The 21,041-nt window shown below is 47.5% G+C and overlaps 1 protein-coding gene across 1 annotated transcript in view; it reads left to right on the top strand.

Moving 5' to 3' along the window:
* LOC125697321 (uncharacterized) overlaps positions 1 to 21,041 on the top strand; it is a 165,547-nt gene that overhangs the window by 132,075 nt on the left and 12,431 nt on the right. The window contains 7 exon segments of the mRNA XM_048954314.1: positions 11,638 to 11,817; positions 14,142 to 14,336; positions 15,335 to 15,514; positions 16,143 to 16,375; positions 17,558 to 17,687; positions 18,853 to 18,984; positions 19,830 to 20,073. Coding sequence (XP_048810271.1) covers positions 11,638 to 11,817; positions 14,142 to 14,336; positions 15,335 to 15,514; positions 16,143 to 16,375; positions 17,558 to 17,687; positions 18,853 to 18,984; positions 19,830 to 20,073 — 1,294 coding nt within the window.

Below are 21,041 nucleotides of genomic sequence, written 5' to 3'. Positions count from 1 at the left end.
AATGCAGTGTGTATGGGCTAAGTGCTGTTCTGTTCCACCAGAGTGTGGGCTGTATTGTATGGAGGGCAGTGTGGTGCTGGGCATGGGCAACACCGGCCCTGGCTCCTCGCCTTGCTGGGAATCCCTCGTGTACAGGGAGACTCGGAATTATTAAAGATATCTGACTTGACTATTAATTCTAAATGGTAATTCTGTTAATTCTAGCTAGGCTCTGCCTGGGAAGGTGGTGGGCATGGCACAGGCATGAGGTGAAAAAAAATAAGAGCGCTTAATGGAGAGGACAAGTTCTGCGTCAGTATGAAAGCGTGGCTCAGTCCTCACATGGCAGACGGGGACCCAGGTGTGCCAGGGCTCGGGGATGGCAAACACTTTGGGGAGCAGCTGCAGAGGCAGAACTGCAGGCAGGGCTGGAGCAGGCTCAGAACATTGCAGCATTTCAGCAGCATTTTGCTGTCAGGAGAAGGGAGAGGTCTCAGCTCCACGCAGACCCTGAATGTTAGAACTGCCAGTTACTGCTCTGAAGCTTGAACAGCTCAAAGCATCAGATGAAGTGGGTGAGAACTGCAGGAGTGCACAGGGTCTGCACACACACACGCAGCTCTAGAGTGCTAGGTAGGTCAGTTCTGCTCAGTGTTTGGCTCACACAGGGTGGTGCGGGCAGCTGGGGAGCTGAGCACAGCATTCTGACCAAGAGCTGAGCTGGGATGCTCAGCAATCCATGCTTTCATCCAGCCAAGCATCGTGTTGCTGCGCTGCTCCTCAGGTGGCTTTTGTTGCCAAACAGGGCTGTCGCTGCCTGCTATGCTGTGCCTGGAAATGGGGTGCTGCTGGGAGGCTCTGCAGGAATTCCTCCTTCATCTTGGCACAGAACTGATGCAGCTGAGGCTGATGTGGCACAGTGAGGAAACTAACCCCGTGCTGCTGGGGATCACAAACTGTGAGCAGGAACAAGTCGACCTGCTCCCTCCTCTCTTTCTAGCCCACTCTTAACAGCTCTTGCTGTACCTGGGGCAGTGTCCTCATTTCCAAAAATCCATCTGTGCTCTGCCCAGCTGCTTCCCTTTGCTTCTGTGACACAGCAAAGCTTCTGTGGAATGGACCTGTGTGTGCCATGGAGGGGTGACTGTCAGCCACTGCAAAGCATCCCAGAATGGCCCTGTTGTCTCCAAGGGCTGGGGGCAGGAACCACCTGGAAGAATCATGGAATCACAAGGTTGGAAGAAGATCTCTGAGCTCATCCAGTCCAGCTGTCAGCCTACCACCAATATTTTCCCACTAAAACATGTCCCTTGAAGTGCAGCCCCAGGGAAGGTGCCTTCCCCTTCCTCATATGGGGCAATTGCACCAGATTACGGGCACCCAAATACTGTGAGAGAAAATTAAAAAAAGGTAGAAGCATTCTTGCATTTAAAAATGATGAGACAAACTGCAAGATCACAGAGCACTGATTGGAGATGTATGTTACAGTGCCTGCCGCAGGTGGTAATACTGGTTGCTAAGGGCATGAGAACGATCTTCCTCCTAACATTTCATGTTAGATTACTTCTCATTTTCTCTTCCCACTGCCTAGCTGGGTACTGGATAACTAATTCTGACATACTGTGTGCATACTGTTATGGCAAGCCCCTTGTTTACCTCTCTCCTTGACCTCACAGCAGACACATACACCCAATTGCCAGATAGCGAATTCTGCATGGCTCTTTCAGGACAGGGAGAGCATCACTGAGAGCCAGGCCTGGAAACTGCAGCCTCCAAACAGGAGTGTGAGCAGCACCTCATTCCCAGAGGACTGGGGGCTTTAGATTCTATCTTTCTCCTTAATTTGTTCTCTCAGGCTAAGCTCATTTCTGTGGTGATATGTGGTATCTGCTGTCTTTGTGATTTATTCGTGGAATCTAAGGCATGAGCTGGCCAGATAAGAAACACAGTAAGCATTTAGAATGATACCATCAACAATTAATTTTAATTAATGCTTCCAGTGTTTTGACTAGAAAAAAAAAAGTCCCATTGCACAGCTTAAAGACATTTTAAAAAGAGGGAGTGCTTGTTTATACCATTCATTGGCTGGTTAACTGCAAAATGTGCTGGGAACTGCAGAATAAAATGATGCTGTCCTTGTGTCTTTGTACCTGCTCTCTGGCTGGGATGGCCATGGCACACATGGCTGAGGCTCACAGTGCTCCCACGCTGTCTGCCTGGCGCTGGCTCAGCTGGGACGTGCAGCTGCTGGTGGCCCAGTGCGATGCTCTCTGTCCCATTGCACTGCTGCAGGGCTCTGTGCTGTGGCACGCAGTGCAAGGTGGCTTTTCTTTTGCTGGCAGTGCCAGAGGGAAACTATCCACCCCAGCTCATCCCACCCAGCACACTTTCCCTTCAGAGATTACCAGCTCTCATCAGGCACCTAGATCCCTGCTGTAGGAAAGTGGCAGAGCCAGCACAGTCTGGGGGATGGAGCTGCCTTCTCCTCCTGCTCCGTGCACTGAGCAGCTGCTGGGCTGGGCAAGTGGCAGGGAGCAAGCCAGCATGGTGTCTGCGCTTAGAGATCTTGTGCTTGTTCGGTTTTAAATCCATCTAGCATATTGATACAAGAAAAGAACCAGCATGGTGTCTCTTACCTGGCAGTGTGTTCCCACTGCTGGGTTGTAGCGAGCATCCTTCAGGGGGTATGTGAATATTACATGCTCAGTTTCTTAGCCTTGATGCTAAGGCAGCTGAGAGCAGCACAGCAGAACAGGGTTTGACCACTGCTAACTGTTCCAAATCATGGTCTGGGTGTCTGCAGAGCTGGGGAAAAATTGTATGGAAATACAAATACCATCAGTAGGGATCACATGTGAACCTGAGGAGCTGTTATCACATGCTCTCGTCAGCAACTTCACATAGGTTTCCTCACCTCACCAAGCAAGATAGCTATGCCAGGAGACTAAGAAATGCTGGGCTGATGAGTTGTGACCTGACATTATAGTTGGGTAGTGAGGAAATTTGCACTAGGCACCAATGGAAAGGTGCTGTGTTCTGCAGGAGGAACTGCATGTGCTGCATTCTCCCATAGAGAGGGGCTCGTTTGCATTATGGGCTTGGAAATGGGAGCATGGCTCTGGCCTGAGGGTCTGGCTCTGCTGAAGCCATTAGCTCACTTCATCCAGATGGCATGGACTTGAGAAAAGTTAAGAAAATGGAAATACTCAAAAGTAATATTGGCATTTCAGAAGATCCCAGAAATCTGCTGCTGCTTGAATGGGTCTTCTTTACTTAGCATGGGATATTTGGTGGTTTGGGTTTCTGAGAGTGTAATTAGCTTGAAGAACCATCTGCAGAACTACAAAAGAAATGATTAATTTTTACATTCACAGGTATCAAGCAGAAACAAATGCTGGGCAGCTTCCTTTGCCCAACAGTGACAGAACATCAAAGATTTTTGTTCTTTGCCTTCTCTATCAGTGCTGCTGATGTTCAGATTTTCCTCTGTGCTGTTTTCAAAGCAAAGTGTGCACAGTGGTTCTTGGTTTAGTGAAACGATCTGAAACATTTTGCATTGGGAAGGAGATGACTGGGAAAAGACAAAACAGCCTCAAGTTTTGGGTCACCAAAAGCCTGCGAGGCTTTTCACCTGGAAAAGGTGAGGAAAGGAAGCAGAGAGCGAATTCTGCATGGTTCTTTTAGGGCAGGGAGAACATCACTGAGGCCAGGTCTGGAAACTGCTAAGGGATCTCGGTTGGCCTTGGTGTCTGCCAGCACCTACTGGTGTTAGGCAGACTTTGGCACAATGCTGTTAATCCAAAGATATTTTCACAGGACATAGCGGCAATAGAAGGCATTTTATCCTGTTCTGTGCTGTGTGTTCCATTAAAATTAAATGGTGCATGCACACGGAGAGCAGAGCTGTGCCTTGCACGTCTGGCTTACTGCCTGCTGTGAGCTCAAAGCGACACTGACCTTTCGATAATTCAGGGCGGTTTGCTAGCAATGCAGTTTGTATCAGCTTTACAATGTTTTCTTTAACCTTATTTGTAAAACAAATTCAGATTAATTTCTCTTGAGGATACAACTGATCGTGTAGCAGCAATCATCAGAGGGCCTGAGGCTCTGGGCCCTGCATGGTTCCCTCTCCTTGCCTTCTGCAAAGAGCGGGGTGCCCACACTTGTGCTTGCTGAACTTGGATGCACTGGGCATGGTGGTGGTGTTCAAAGGCCCCTGTCATAGGGCAGCAGGGGAAAGAGGCAGAAAGGCAAGAATCTTGGCTTTAAGTCATGGTTGTGGGAAACATGGTGCAAGAGGGAGCTGTCTTACAGAGGGAAGGGAATGGGAAAGGTGAGTGGCAGCGCACAATGGGACAGTAATCCTACAGATAGTGGGGAGAAGAGAATGGGGACAGCTTGTCACTTAAGTGACAAAATCGTGTGTTAATATCCTGTCGCACCTTTTCTAAATAAAAAAGTTTCTATTTCCAATCCTCATTAAAATTAAGGCATCAGAAAATATAGGACTTGTGCTGACTAGGTATTTGTTTGCTATCCTGCAGTGAATGAAGACTTCAGAACTGCTGGTGAGCTGAAGAGGGAGTCAGTAGGTCTGCTGTCCTCACCTACAGCCAGACTGGACCTGACATCTCGTAGTTCTGTGTGTGCTCCAGAATGGGTCCTGTTCAAATCTGAGCACTCAGTCCCAGCCTCACTCCTTCCCCATCTTTGAAAATAAGGGAGGAAAGCGTGGCCAATTTCAGGTTCCGTCCCAGCACCTGCCCGGCCCTGCTGCCATCAGGTGAGCAGCTGCAGAGGGGCTGCAGCATTCCCCAAAGCACCAGAGCACCCATCAATGGCACTAGGAAGAGAGGTTCTGCCATAGCCGTGCATTTGGGCCTGAACCTGGAGCTACAGGTGCTGTGTGAGTGGGAGAGGTGTGAGAAGTGGGTTAGCCTGAAGTTGGAGATACTTAAATCACTTTTAAGCCTCAGAGCGTTTAAAGCTCCTTAAGCCATTTAAAGGCTTTAGATGGGTTTAAAATGCTTAAAACACTTTAAGGCCTTAGATGAGTTTAAGCTGTTTAAGCTGATTTAGAGCTTTAGAATGACTTAAGTTCCCTTTGTGAGCTAAAGGAGGTTTTTAGGTCCTTCATGCTCTTAATTGTGGAGGCCTTCTTGAGCAGCCCTCAGTGGGGATGCAGCACCTGCCCATCTTGTAGCCTGTGCTCAGGGACTGCTCTCTGAGTGCATCCCAGGAAATTCCTTGGCTACGCTTTGGTCCACCTTTATTTCCCTCCACTTTTTCTCATTTGGGCAGAAAAAAAAAGCAGCCAGGGGTTGAAGAGCAGCGGCTGGACAAGGAGCAAAATGGGGCCTTGCTCGGTGTGCCTGGCGAGTGGTGCTGTGTGGGATCTGCTCTGAGCTGCACGGAGTGCTGTGGTGGTGATGCTAAATGAAGGGCTGAAGCAGTGATTGAGCACCTGGTGGGAAGGCAGGGCCAACCCAGGGGAGCCTCAGGTGTATGAGTGTACTGGAAGGGCTGGATCCAGGATTCACCCCTTCCCAGACCTCATTTAAGAATGAGGACATCTCTTGCTGGAGATCCCTGCTTACTTGAGCCCTTCTGAAGGTGAGCAGCTCTTTTCCTTTGCTTCTGTATCTGTGGCTGCTCCCTTGCTGTAGCCAAAACTTTGCCACCCTGTTATTATTGCTGTACTTTCCATCCCATTATGGCATTGCAAGTGCTAATCTCACTTCTGCCTAAGAAGCTGTGGCAGGAAGATGGCAGCCCTGCCCAGAGGACATCTTAATGTCCTTGTAATTACTGTGTTAGCAATTGCTAATTTTCCAGCTGAACGAGAGTGTTTCTGTACCTCAGGGAACTTATCTGTCTGTGTCAAATTAACTTTTTTGGGACTCACCTTTTCAAGAAGCGGGTAATACAAATAGCCAAAATGGAAGATAATACGCTGGCTTTCTTCAGTGTTTGTTACTAAATTCATTCTGTAAGATCTGTTCTGTAGGGCTGGTCAGGAACACTTTCAGATATAACTTGGGATAAGTATGGCTTGGTTCCTTCCCTTGTATTTAAGATCCTGCATGTGCTAGAGGTTGTATCCAGATACAGAGTGGCCTTGCCTGATCTCCATGTGAAGCTATCTGTGTTTGTCTGTATGGCATCCTATGGTACAGTTTCATCACACACCACAGGAAGAAGTGCTGCTTTTATGCTGAACTTCTCACTGGGCACCACAGGCCTTGCATTAGGAGCTTGCCCCTCCTTTCACAGACCTTCATCTTGTGCTCAGCCTCTGCTAACCTTACTCTGTTGCAGCTTCAAAATCTGCCAAGCTTGTGCTGGCCCGGAAGCCCTTCCAGTCTTTGGATTAATGTTGCTCTTTGTGCCTTTTATAGTTCTCTGCCTCTTTCTTTTGAGTCATCCCTGACATTCAGACTCTCTGACCCTGATGCTCCAGGCTGATGGTTTCCTAAATCTGTCTGCAGAGACATTCCTGAGGAGCAGCTCATTTAGAATCAGTCGTCTGTGTCAGATGCAGCTTGTTCTACATTTGTCAGCACAGAATTTCATTTGCTATTTTATCACTCAACTCAGTCAGCATTGTGTCTGTTTGTTTGAAAAGAATATGAAAGTCTATTTCACTTACACCAGAAAATAAACGTCTTAGGCTTAAGTTTAAATAACCATCCTCTAGAAATGTGCATGAAAGATTTAAATGGAAGCTGTTTAACAGCTTTATTTACTCTAGACACTACCAGCAACTGCTGGAAGTAACGAACATTTAACCACTAGATGTGATGCAAAGATAACCTTTTGCAGAGTGCTATCAAGTTTGATAAGGACTCAGCTCTTGTTTCTTCAGTGCCAAAGCTTAAGGATGTTAGTTCCACAGATTAGTAGGCTTTTAATGTACAGGTCATGGGAAAGTGATGCTCAGGGTACTGAGGGCACCAAAGGACCTAGCTGAACAAACAGCATCCCTGGCTGCGAGTGACTGACCCATGCTTCCATTGGAGCTTTCCTAGCCTATTTCAGCTGAAAGTAAAATGGTCTAAAGCAATTCCTGCCTATTTGCTTTGCATTAAAATAATCAGCTGCTGTACCTTAGGTGAGGAATTGGGAACTTCTTGCATCGCTTTGGTCCTTGAAAAACCACATGTGCCTGGGTTCACAGCTGGGAGGCCCAGTGCTGTGCCCTCAATGCCTGGAGGACAGCCCTGCCTCTGGTCTTCTGCCAGGCTGCTGCCCTCCTGCAGTGCTCTGAGGCTTCTCCTGGCCACTGTGTGGGGACCTTCACCTCTTCTCATCTGCTTAAAGCACTTCTGAGCGGGAGCCTGCACTCAGATGGTATAAACAGAAGGGAACGATATACTTGGTGCTAGTCTGAATGGTTTCGTGGAAAGCTGTTCTTACCAAATAAATGGTTCTCTACACGCTGACACAGTAACTCAATGCCCACCATAGGCCAACAGGGGTCTGTGAGATAAACAGCCCTTGTCCACCATTAAACAACAAAGCTACTGGTTTTGAGAGGAAACAAGAGTGAGCTGTCAGGGTGATTTGAGAACTATCCCATCGGGTTTTGGCTCAAGGGCAAGGCAGGCTGACTTCTCTAGCTGCTCAGAAAAGCAGCCATCTGTGTGCGTGAAGCACTACCGTGGGACAGAAGGAAAGTGGAAGCTTTTTTCTGACTCCTCTGCTGCACTTTGCATGAGAGAATGTGGGAGAGGGACTCTGTGAACAGAGCAGCAGTGTTGGGGTCTGTACTGCAGGGCCAGGGCTGCTGCAGGTGGCAGAGCTGTGTGTGCTGACCTGGCTCAGCCATTCCTTGGGGAATGCAGCCCTCCTAGCCCATTCAGCTCCCCAGGAAGCATCCAGCAGTGCTCTGCTCATCATGAAAGGAGCCTGGTTTGGTGTCACAGAACATTCCATTTCATTGGCACCCTGTTCCTGAGCTGTCTTGCTCCTACTCTCTGCACTTGCACTCCTTTTTTTGCTGTATGTAGTACAGTGTAATTAACATCAAAAGAAAGCTATTCAAATTTTATTCAGATAGAGCCAAGTAGCTCAAAGATGCATGCTTCTTAAAGCGGTCTCCATCCCTCCTTCTGTAAGCTGTCTAGATCTTTTATCTCTTGGATTGCCTGGAGCTCCTGTCAGAACAGGGAATTGCATTGAGGTGTTCAGCCTGAGACAAAGGGGCTGAGCAGCCGGCATGTGAACACACAAAGAAGACAAGGGCCGTGGCATGCCAGCTCCATTTCATGTCCTGGACTTCATTTGGGGCAGCTATGTGCAACAGCCCCAAGTGCATCTCCTCTGTGGCATGGCTTGCAGTAGCAGTACAGCAATTCCTCCACCTCACACCCTCTTGCCATACTAGCTCGAGTAACCTGCACAGCACTTTCCTGGTGCCTGCCTTTAGCATCAGTTGTCTGCAAATGAGCAGCAAGGCTGCAGCTGCGCGAGCTGTAAAGCAAGCAGCTGTAGATGCACAGCAATGCTAATGCAGTGTTAGAGCTCCAGCTGATTTTCAGAACATCTGCGTTAGCACTGCCTCTGGGTTGCAAACAGTGCTGCCTGCAGACTTGCCATAAACAAAGGCAAACTTGTCTGCTGTGCTGCCAGCTGTAGTAGTTCCAGCAGCTGAAGGTGGCTGGGTTTGTGTTCTTCATATTCTAATGCTTCTCTTCTAGGGTCTGGTTCAGGGCAGGAGATGGTGGCTCTTCAAGAACGTGCATTGAATTGTTCTTGGTGTTACAGAGCCAACACGTAGATGTCAATTCATATGGACAGAATAGTTGTTTTTCAAACCTTGCTGTAATTGCAAAGATCAAAACCAATGGTCTTGGAGCTGCTATGCCTAGAAATGAGGAGCGTTCCCTTTAACACATGCTCCTCTGGAAGATGAACAGCTGTTGAGATATAGCCAGATGATTGTGCTGTGCTCTACCACATTTTGCAGAAAATCTTTTTTCTGATGGCATGTCCTTCCAGGGGTGGGGAGTAAGAGCTACAGACCTTTATTCCCCATTAACAGGATGCTCCTCACTGGGGATGCTGCAGCTGCTTGCAGTGCTGCACAGTGACACGGATGCCCAGAGCTGCCCCACAGTAATACTCTGGGAAAGGGACTGTCACATTGAGTGTGTCTGGTGTTTCTGTATGAGCCTGGGATCTGCAGTTGGGTACTAGTGCAGAAATAGTGTAAGACACAGATTTGTACAGGCTGAGGGCTAATAGAAAAACAAGCACTGACTGTGGTGATCATTAAATGCTTTGCATTGCTCCTGTGCCTGCTCTGCTGCTCCAGCACCCCAGTGTGTGACCCCAGATGGAGCAATAGAGGGAGGAGACAGCCTGCAGGCACGTCTGTTTGAAGTGGTGTTTGGATAAACTCAGTAAGATAATCCAAAGCATATATAACATTTTTTCTTTATTTCTTGCTTTACTCTGTATTGATCATTCCTCCCTACAAACATGGTGTTTGCTGTCTGTCAGTCCTTACCTGCCTCTCAGGTGTTGCTTCAGACCTTCCTTTGGATGAGAGCTGCTCATCTGATCTATCTGCTTGCCTGTGGTATTTGGCCAGGTGATGGTAGGTCAGTCCTGACTTTCTGTACTTGGCAAACATATTCACAGTTTGTTCTTGAACACAGAAAATATAGGGCAGGAGCAGCCCTGGGCTCTTCCTCTCATTGAGGTGCTGAGCCCCAGCAGGCAGGTACCACAGGTATTGATACCATCACACCACTGGTGCACTGCTGTGCGATCACCACAGCGCTGCAGAGGATGTCTGCTTGATCTCCCTTTGGCCACAGCTATGCCACATGTGCCAGCTGCTGCCCCACGCTTACACAGTGTGCACCAAAGATACTTGATCTTGGAAAGAGCCGTATTCTTTCTGCACTGGTCAGGGGCTGTGTGCTCTAGAGCTTGCTAACACTGTTCTTTGCAGGGATTTACGCACTGGTGTGGGCGCTCACAGAGCCACAGCCCCTGCCCATGGGAGCACAGCCCTGTGTGTGACAGCAGCTCCCACAGAGCCTTTGCTGAGCTTCTGCTCCCCTGTTGTCCACTCCGCGGCTCAGCTGCTGTTCCTGTGACAAGCTACATTTATGCGCACCTGCAGCTGTTTGGTTTGCCAGGGTTATCCTCTGCCACTGCAGCCTAGGCTGCTTCAAGGCATGCAGTTTGGTCCTGCTGTGTTGCTGGCTGGGTTGTAGGAGCACAGCTCTGTGTTCCTTGCTGGTGGGACCACACCTCAGTGACTGCTTGGCCCGCAGGCAGCAGAAAGTGGGCAGTGTGGGCAGCTGGGAACCTCCCACCCTCCCCTTCCCCATCACCCTGATGTTATTTTTGTCAAAATGGATGCGCTGCATTAAGCTGCTTCTGGTTCAGTGAAGGGGCATTTGCTATCCAAAGGCAGACTGTGTTTGATTTTTTTTTTCCCGTATGCCTCCAGTTAACTGTCTCCTGATTCACTGTACTGTGATTATCCTGACATTCTTTTATAACATGCATCTTTTTATAGCTGAGAGGAACAGTAACCTAGAGCAGCAGGTAACTATGAGGGTGGTAACCTAAGATGCACATCATGGATTATGCCTGCAATACGTAGCAGGGGTGACACTGCTGCAATGTAGGGTACAGTCATGGACAGTGGTTTTTCTCTTCCTTATGCCTCCTTGACTTCTCTTTTCATTATCTTCCCAGAATTTATCAGTGTACCATTTATTTTTTCTTAGAAATACAGCACTTTGCAGCCACGGTAGAACAACCAAGCCCCTTTTCTAGTGGTACGTGCTGCTTTGTTGGGGAAATGTTGGTGTTTGGAGCCTCATTTTGCCCAGGCTTTGAGGTCGGTGCATGATCTGTAGTTGCAGTTCAGCAGAGGCTCTGACATGGCAACCCATGGGTGCTGGGCAGGTCTGTCACAGAGCAGCAGCACCAGATTACCAGCTGCACCACAACTAAGGTGGATGGCTGGGAATGGCATCACCTTACCTACAGACACCGTCATCACTGCCTTCAAGAGCTCCCTCCCAGTCATGTTCACACTTTGGTTTGGATTATGTATTTAATTGCTGAGGATTCCTTTTTTCTAGAATAGGCCCTCTATGAGATGTGTTGTAAATAACTGCTGGACCTCAGCATAATTACTTGAACTCTCCAGGAGACTTACTTTAAGCAGCTTAAGTGCTATGTTTAACCATTCTAAAGATTTAAAGCTCTCTCTGTCCTAGGCCAGCTCTGAGGCCTCAGAATACTTTCTGCTCTGAAGTACGTCTCTAAAAATATTGACACTCAAGCTTTTATTTCAAGGCTCTCCATAGCAGGGCTGTGCTAGCAGCACAAGAGCATCCTCCACTGGCAATGTGCTACTGCAGAGCCCTGTTTGCTCACGGAGGCACTAATTCCAGAATATCAAATTTACACTTGTGTCCGAGGGATTGGGAACGAGTGCTCTTGAGAGCAAGGTCAGCCAAGGCACGTGCCAGCCTGGCACCAGCTCCTTCTCACGTGTGTGGTGGTGAACGAGCAGTAGGCAGCGCTCACCTGGTTTGGCTCAGCAGCGATCACCCCTGAGCTGCGGCCGCTCTGACTGCACTGCTGTTGTTGGGCAGCTAACAGCCTCACCTGCTCTGTCCACAGCTCATCAGCGATGGCAGCGTGGTGTATGCAGAAGCCCTCTGGGACCATGTCACGATGGACGACCAAGAGCTGGGGTTCAAGGCTGGCGACGTCATTGAAGTAATGGATGCTACCAACAAGGAGTGGTGGTGGGGAAGGATTCTGGACAGCGAAGGCTGGTTTCCAGCCAGCTTTGTACGGGTAAGAGTTTGATGGCTTTTTCCATACCTCTTCGTTACCACTGGATGTTCCTTTCCCCCAGATTTTGAGTTCCTCAGTGAGTGCTGAGCACTGTGACTTCTGGGATAGTTGTTCCACATGTGCTTGTCACTGTTGCTCTGTGCTGGGTCACTGTACGTTGAGCCCTCCCAGATGAGTGTGGAGAACTCTCTCTTTGCAGTAAATCAGTGCAAAGGCGGTTTAGTTTACGCTCTGGCGCTAAGCTGAGCTGTGCCAGCTGAGGAGCTGCCCGCATGGTGGTTTGACACCCTGGGCTCCTTACCCAGGGTGTAAACTTGGCTAGTCTGCATCTAAGCACCCAGCATCACCTTTAGGAGTGAGCAACAAATGCTCGTAGTGGAGTCCCACACACAGCAGACAGGTCTTTGCCCTAGGAATCACTTCAGACAGTACAGATGAGCATGGCACCAATAGGTGCCTATACAGAGGCAGCTGTGTAGAGCAATCCAGACAGCCTCCGCTTACACAGAGCAGAGGTAAGATCCATTTCCAGCAGGGCATTCTGTAACACATCTGAATTCTCTGTACAAGTTGGGGAGGTAAAATTAGAGCCTGGGCACTCCTTTCCTTCTGCAAGGAGAAAGACTGCTGTCCTTTGTTCAGGCTTTGCCTGTTGGTGAGGATGTCTGAATGCATTCACTGTGTTAGGGTGTAAGCGCTGCACAGGCGATTAGGTGCCTAAGGACAGAGAGATTCTTAGCAGCTCAGCTTCTAATCTGGGTCACTTTAGATCATAAGTGACCCAAAATCAGGTGAAGCATGAAAGGAAGTAATCTGGTGTCTGTAGCAAAGGCCCTTGGAGAAGCAGAGCAGAAGCTCTAGAAGCTGTGAAACACTTGGTATAGCTTCTGAGAAGCTGTCTCAGCTGGATAACTGTTCCAAACAGTGTATGGTTTTGCAAGTAAGATTGCTAGGATCAAATTCTCAGCAGTAGTGGGGACAGAACTGCTTTTTCACAGTCAAAACACGCTCCTTTTTTATTTTCATATTACCGACAAGCTGTTGTCCTGGCTGGCAAAAACCTCTAGCAGTATTCCAGGGGAAATCAGACTGGTGCTACCCTGCAGGGATGCAGAATAACAAGTTATTTTAGCAGAGCAATTACACCACTTACTCTTAGCAACCAACTGAAGATTTCCTGCTAATTATCACCATGTCTCAAGCTTACTGCTGGGAGGGGCAGGGTGTTTTGGGGCTTGGGTAAACCTGCAGATCTCTCAGTTACTCCAAACAAGTTTCAGGCTGAAGTCTGAGCTTAAGACCAGCCATGTTGTTCCACTCACAGTGAAAGAAAGGCCAGATTGCACATCTGGGGGGCTTCACCCACTGTAGGCAGTGAATCAGTGCAATCTATGCCTATGTTGGCGAGGGATGGGTACGCATCTTTTATAGAGATATGTGTACACAAAGAGGTAAATAATCCTGACTAGAAGAGGCTACATGAAAAGCTTACAGCAGATCTGTTACTGTACCAAAACTGCTTTTATTTACACATGTTGCTGCCTCAGAGCTTTTCATTTGTTCTTTGTGCTGAGATTGATGATTTGTGTACAGAATATTCCCATGGGCGCTCTGAGAGCTACTGAATATGCAGCAGCAATGCTTCTATGGAAATAAGGCTTGCAAGTGGAATGCACAAATAAATTTCTCACTATTAATTAAGGTACTTTGGTACTGCTAACAAAACAGATTCTGCAGAGCAGGTCTACAAATTGCTGGTGTTTGGCTCTGCTCACACTGTGCTGCCATCTCATGGGCAATGTGAAGGAACCACGAGTTGCACACGCAGCTCTGTAATGTAATGCCATTCTGCACTGCACTGCATGCTCACTGGCATCTGTATTTGTTTGAAAATTAAAGAACAAGTTATCTGTAGATAATCTTGGGGAAGCGGGTACTGAGAGGGCCTCTGTTATGTACAGTATGGGAATAACAATAAAACTGCTCCAAAAAAAAGCAAATATTTACTTGTTCCCTTCTCTTTCCCTAAGAGCCCCCTTGTGAGTACACAGGCAGATTTCTCTTGATAAGCCATTTCCTGTCCTGATTTTGTATGCAGTGTAGACAGAACTTCATCTGTCTGGCCTTACATTCTGGGGAAATATGCTTACATACTGCTTATCATGGGAAAATATGTTTATAGGTAATATTACCTCAGTGTTACACAGCATTCCCCTTCACTCCCTTCCCAGCTCAACCCTTGTCCAGCACTCAGTCAGCTCTCCTTTCTCTGGATGAGCTGTAGGTAGCAATGTGAATGGCAATGTGTTGTGTGTCCGGTCCAGCTCCGAGTGAACCAGGATGAACCCATGGAAGATTACCCTGTAAAGGTGGAGGGTGGCAAAGACGACGACTCCAGCAGTGGCACCCGGCGCTTTGGGATGGGGCAGACCACCAAAGACCAGATGAGGACCAACGTTATCAATGAGATCATAAGCACAGAACGAGACTACATCAAGCATCTGAAGGACATTTGTGAGGTAAAGGAATAAGGGGGAAGTGAATGCAAGGACCTCTGTAAAGGAAACTATAGGGTGTTCTGTTTTGTGCCCAGGTGGAGGGTTCCTAAGTGGGTAACTTTCCTCCTCTGAATACTAATGGCATTTCCATCAGTGTCTGCTCTGCTACATGACATTGCACGCTCAGAAAACAGAAGCCGATTCATTACAGCAATATCCCAAATGCCTCTGTTTTGGGAGCATCCAGTTGGGCTCTGATTAAACGGAATTAATTGCATTTCCCAAGACAGAGAAAAGTAAACGTCTAGCACTGCTGTCCTCCTTAATATATGTTCTGAGGTAATACAGTCAGCAACTCCAGCCTTCAGGCAAGTTATGCTCAGATTGAAACAACTGGGGGACATTCAGCAAATAAGATCTTTCACTTCCAAATATGCTGAGTATTCTGACACCTCTTCCAGAAGTGACACGCTGTCAGATACACTGGGGCAAATTAAGGTAATTGAGAAAGGAGTTTGAAGGAACATACATTTTTTTCACTACAATGACACAAAACCGTGCCCTCCAGGACAGCCAGCTGGGGAAAAGCAGCACACACCAAACCCCCTTTCCTTCTGGTGAGTCCAGAATTCCCTTTGTCACCTCCTTCTCCCTTGATTCAACCAGGCCTTTGCAAACGTGAGCATCCAAACCAGATCCTCAGCTGGATTTAGTTGTCAGTGCAGTGGCCAGCACAACCCCATAGCCTGCAGACAAAGCTGTTTTCCACAGGAGAGAAAGCAGCTCTGGGATCCTTCAAGTGTGGGTTACAGCATCATTTAAGGCAGTGATATGACTGTGGGCTGATTCCTATTTCTACCATAATTTGGGTGGCATTAGAAGAAATAATAGCCTAAGGCATGGATGCACTATGAAGGAAGGGGTAGCTGAAGCACAGCTAATTGCAGTACTGGGGTTTTCTCCTGAAATCCTAGCACCTCTGAGTCAGTGCCCAGCTTTCTCATTTGGTTTCTTCTTAGGGTTACATTAAGCAGTGCCGCAAAAGAGCCGACATGTTTACAGAAGAACAGCTGAAGACAATCTTTGGGAATATTGAAGACATCTACAGGTGCCAGAAGAAATTTGTTAAAGCACTGGAGAAGAAATTCAACAAAGACCACCCACATTTAAGTGAGGTTGGCTCCTGTTTCTTGGAATATGTAAGTACATTTGACTTATAGGCAGGGGTAGCTGAGCAGGGATTAGGACAGAGGAAATTGATCTGACAGGTTCTGTTTAACCTCCCCCCAGCCAAGTATCCCCTAGTTCTCCTGGCTGCAGGTTGAGCTCTCTCTCAGGTAAGCTGTGCAAGCACTCTGCTAGCCACCAACCTCAGGTCTGACAGCTTCAGAATGCCAGCAGAGCACATCATTTATCCCACAGCCCGCTGTGAGAGATTCAGAGCCATCACTCAGAGAAAGACAGATAGTAAATCCCCTCATTTCCTTCCAATACTTGAAGGGAGCTTATAAACAGGAGGGGGAACGGCTGTTTACAAGGGTGGATAGCGATAGGACAAGGAGGAATGGTTTTAAAGTGAGACAGGGGAGGTTTAGGTTGTATATTAGGAGGAAGTTTTTCAGCCAGAGGGTGGTGAGGCACTGGAACAGGTTGCCCAAGGAGGCTGTGGATGCCCCATCCCTGCAGGCATTCAAGGCCAGGCTGGATGTGGCTCTGGGCAGCCTGGTCTGCTGGTTGGCGACCTGCACACAGCAGGGGGTTGGAACTGGGTGATCATCGTGGTCCTTTTCAACCCAGGCCATTCTGTGGTTCTGTGATTCTTCACAGCAAACGGAGTTTCAGATCTACTCTGAGTACTGCAACAACCACCCCAACGCCTGCATGGAGCTGTCCCGCCTCACCAAAGTTAACAAGTACGTCTACTTCTTCGAAGCCTGCCGCTTGCTGCAGAAGATGATTGACATCTCTCTGGATGGGTTTCTGCTGACACCAGTGCAGAAAATCTGCAAGTACCCACTGCAGCTGGCTGAACTGCTCAAATACACCAACCCTCAGCACAGGTAGGTCAGCGTGGTGGGAAGCAGAATGGCAACACCTGTCTCGTGGAAACAGGCTGATGTGTAATTGCATGCTGAGGGCAGCTTGCTGAGTGCAGCCAGTGCTGTGATTCTGCTGTTATCTTGTAGGAACCAGGAAAAAAAAAGCATTCTTCCATCAAATACGTAACTTTCAATGACAGTAGCACTGGGCTTCCCTGTCTGTTAGAGACCTGATGTTACTAAGTTCCTTTCATTGTGGTGCTTTTCTGGTTTCCTTGGCCCACATATCTGAGATACCAGCACACACAGACTTTGGAGTTTGTTCCTGGGATGATATTATTGACAGCTTTGCCTCTAAAAGCACTGGTTATTATAGCCCAGAACATCCATGTACCCACACATGTACAGCATGTCAAGGCTGAGAGGCAGTCTTGAGTTCTGTTTGGTGCTTTCCCTGAGGAAACTCATGGCCTACAACATCAGGCCACGTGCGCTCAGTGAATTCTTGCCCTAGCTCAGAAGCCCACAAACCCAGAGCTCCATTTCAGGGTGAAGGCATTGCTTTTGCCTCAATTAATTGTGCAAGAAAAATAATAAGCCACAGAAATAAAGCACGAAAAACTATATTAAGGAGAGTGTTGCTAACGGCCCACTGTGACAACTTATTTAATTTCAACACCTGATTTACAGCACTGCTATTTCTCAACTGCTTTATGTGTAAGTTATTAAATCCATAAGCACGCTGTTCCAACGTTGATCTCGTAAGATACAGCTCCTTAATGCAGCACCTGGATGTCTGAAAATTGCATTAAGCTGTGCTGTGCAGAGCAGCTCCTTCCAGGGCAGTGTATGGGGAGTGCATTGGCTTCTGCCCCATCCTCCCAAACACTCCAACAGCCCCCATTTGAAATCAAGCCAAATCTGAACTGTCTCATCTGTATGTGACAGAATCAATCCTTATATGAAAGCAATAGTGTTATGAATCTGTTGTATCATGATGGGTAACAAGCAAAGCCTTGAAGATCGATTCATCCACAAGTGTTTACAGCTCTGCAGCTGAATGTTGTTACTCGCCTCCTGCCCTTCCACACACTGGTCCTGAATTTGTAACAACTGTATAAATCTGCGTGTCCAAAGCAGCATGCTTCTGAAAAGCTGCCTGCAGCAAGGCATCCCTCTCACACACGCTCTGCCCTACCCTAGGGATTTTAAAGACGTTGAAGCTGCCTTAAATGCCATGAAGAACGTTGCTCGGCTCATCAACGAGAGAAAGCGGCGACTGGAGAACATCGACAAAATTGCTCAGTGGCAAAGCTCCATAGAAGACTGGGAGGTAAGGCAGACTTACTTTTCCTAGGAACTGAATGCATTGCGTTCATTTCCCTCCTATAAGAGCTCTGTGAGGATTTCACTCAGTTCTGCTACTCTGTGAATTGATTTTCTGATGTTTTATTGCTTCAAAGCTGTCATCTTTCAGTACAAATGAAAAGGTCTACCACATAACCCATCTAGACCAGCCACCTTCTCCCTGACCCCTGGGATTCTTTGTTTCCCCATTTTCCTTCTGAAATAAAATTAGAGGGTGGTCTGACAAAATCGTGTTTTTCTCTTTTTCTCACCCATTTTACTGAGGTCAAAATGGTCAGTGTGGACAGAATCAACCCTTAGTGCTTAATAAGGCACATTGTTCTTCAGAAGATGGAAGAATAAAATGCCTGTAGGCTCAACATGAAAATGATTTAAAAGAAAAAAAAAATAATAATCACAGCACAGCCTGGGTTGCAAAGGCCCACAGCGCTCATCCAGCTCCAACCCCTGCTGTGTGCAGGTCACCAACCAGCAGCCCAGGCTGCCCAGAGCCACATCCAGCCTGGCCTTGAATGCCTGCAGGGATGGGGCATCCACAGCCTCCTTGGGCAACCTGTTCCAGTGCCTCACCACCCTGTGTGTGGAAGAACTTCCCAACCCCAAGAGACTCCAATCTTCTCATTTTTTTGAAGCCTAAATTCAATAAAACCAGCCCTTCTCTATCCGAAATGTCAGGCTAAATTATCAGCTATCTTCTTATGTGGTTTCTTTAATGCCAGCGATGGATCAGCTGCTTGGGACTTTTCCCTTACAAAGGAGAGTTTTCATTTAACATATTATTGCTCTAATCGTACAGCATCACAGAACCATAGGGGTTGGAAGGGACCTCTGGAGCTCCCGTAAGCCCAACGCCCTGCTAAAACAGCTTCCCTAGAGCAGGTTGTGCCAGAAAGCAAGTCAAATTCTGTTTCCATTCACTGGGTACCAAGAGTACAGCAACTGTCTTGATATAAAAAGGCCTTTTCTCCAGCACAGCGGCCCCTTCTCACTCCTGGAAAAGTGTTTCACTAGCAGGGTTTTAGGCTGCATGACCACACTGACATTGCCTTGTGAGATTACAGGCTTATGTCTCCTCCTTGTTTTGGGATGGCACAGGCCAGTCACCAGGCTCTTCTTTGTGCTGCTCTCAGGGTGAAGATGTTCTCGTTAGAAGCTCAGAACTCATCTATTCTGGAGAATTAACCAAAGTCTCCCACCCTCAAGCCAAGAGCCAACAGAGGATGTTCTTCCTCTTTGATCACCAGCTTGTCTGCTGCAAGAAGGTAACTTGAGTGGTCAAATACAAATACTATTACAATGCTGAACATTTGAGTCCACTTCCCCTGTGTGTTTCCAGTTGTTCTCTATTTGAATCCATAATACTTAATTCTGCTTGCATCGTGTGTGCTTCTTGCACAGATTGGTGTGCATTCAGTGTGGCTTTTCCTCTGGTGCCCCAGAGCCAGGTGCACCTGAGCAGAGCAATACACTAACTGCTGGCCAAGTCCTTATAGAGGAGACAGAAGCACTGCCTCGCTGTTGTTCACACACAGTGCAGGTGTGTATCTGTGTGCACCTATTTGAACAGTAAAAGAAATATTCTTTGGTCGAGCAAAGGTAAGGTATCTTCCACTGGAATTTCAGAACTGAACATGCCATTTTTTTCCATACTGTGTGGCAAGCAGGTAGCTCCTGGTAACTCAGGAATCATTTTATCGCTGCTGTTGACACTTTTCGTGCTCTAAACACATTTAATGGGCAATGTGAAAAATAAAAACTAATTAGGATTTCTTTTTTGCTGACATGGAAAGCAGCATGCAAGTACTGCTTTCTAAAGCAGCTTAATGGGGATTTGAGACCACATCCAGAGTGCTTGAATGTAGCTGATGGCATCCCAAAAGCGGAGATGCCAGCCTGTTATCCTGACCCCACCAATAGAAGAAACCAAATGATTCCAGTCAATGCAAACAGTAGGAGCTTAGCACTCCTCAGTTCTAGAGATTCAAATCTTACAGCATTACAGTGCCCAACAAAAAGATTGAGTATTCCAGCATCTCAAAGAAAACGAATGCTTATGGCACGGAGAGGTCAAGAAACACAAATCTGTATAACTTGTGATCTCTTACAGGACCTTCTGCGCCGGGACATCTTGTATTATAAAAGTCGGATCAACATGGATGACATGGAAATCCTGGACATAGAAGATGGAAAGGACAAGGACTTCAGCATCAGTGTGAAAAATGCATTTAAATTACACTGCCGTGACACTGAGGAGGTCCACTTATTCTGTGCAAAAAAGCCTGAGCAGAAACAGCGCTGGTTGAAGGCCTTTGAGAACGAAAGGAGACAGGTTCAGCTCGACCAGGAGACAGGTACAAAAAGCAGAGCTGTGATTCAGTGGGGGCGATGTGTTCTTTTGAATGCTGACCATTGCACAGGAGTTAGGGGGCCGTGGGGGTGTAATCCATGCTCTGGACTGCTGACTGTAATATGCTGAATGAATTTATGCAGCTGAGTAAGGTACAAACCACAGTGCTCACAGACACTGCAGTACGCTGTCCTCGCAGAGCTCGGTGTCTTTAATGAGTTCAGGTAGGACTGGCAAAATACTCAATGCAGTCACACAGAACCTCCATTATTTTATGGTATAGCATGTGAGCTTGTGTTGTGGTTTCATGCAGCAGGCAGCTGAGCACCACACAACCCTTCGCACACTGCTCCCCTTCCCAGGGGGATGGGGGCGGGGGGAGAACAGGGGAGAAAAAAAGTAAGATTCTGGGGTTGAAATAAAACTGTTCACTAAGAGAGGGAGAAGGAGGAGGATAGTAGTTATGGCTATGTGTGTGTGTGTAATATGAATGTATGTAACAAGTGATGCACAAGCAGTTGTTCCCCAGCAGTGGAAGAGAGAGAGAGAGAGAGAGCGCGAGAGAGAGATGAACCCCATCCAAAATCCCTTCCACACATTGCCATGTGTTACAGAATAGCCCTGTGGCCAGGTTAAGGCAGCTGTCCTCGCTCTGTTCCTTCCCAGCTCCTTGGATCCTTCACTGAGAACAGCCTTGGCTCTGTACAACACTGCTTAGCAGCAGCTGTAAACATTGATGTGTTATCAATGCTGTTTCTCTCACAGAACCAAAGCAGCATCATACCAGGCACTGAAGAAAACCAGTTCTATCCCAGCTGAAAGCGAGACAGCTTGACATAGCAGCATCTGCACAGAATACATTCAGTCAGAGGTGCAAGAGGATTTTCAAGTTTTTGTCCAATTAGTGCTTAGTTTAGACGTGGAATCTAATGAGATCTGAGCTGCAACTGCTCTGGCCTGGTTCTGTCAGGC

Source organism: Lagopus muta, chromosome 9 (assembly GCF_023343835.1).
Source record: "Lagopus muta isolate bLagMut1 chromosome 9, bLagMut1 primary, whole genome shotgun sequence".
In the NCBI taxonomy this organism is placed as follows: domain Eukaryota; kingdom Metazoa; phylum Chordata; class Aves; order Galliformes; family Phasianidae; genus Lagopus; species Lagopus muta.
The sequence above is the reverse complement of the archived record's forward strand: the minus strand, read 5'-3'. Positions and strand labels throughout refer to the sequence as shown.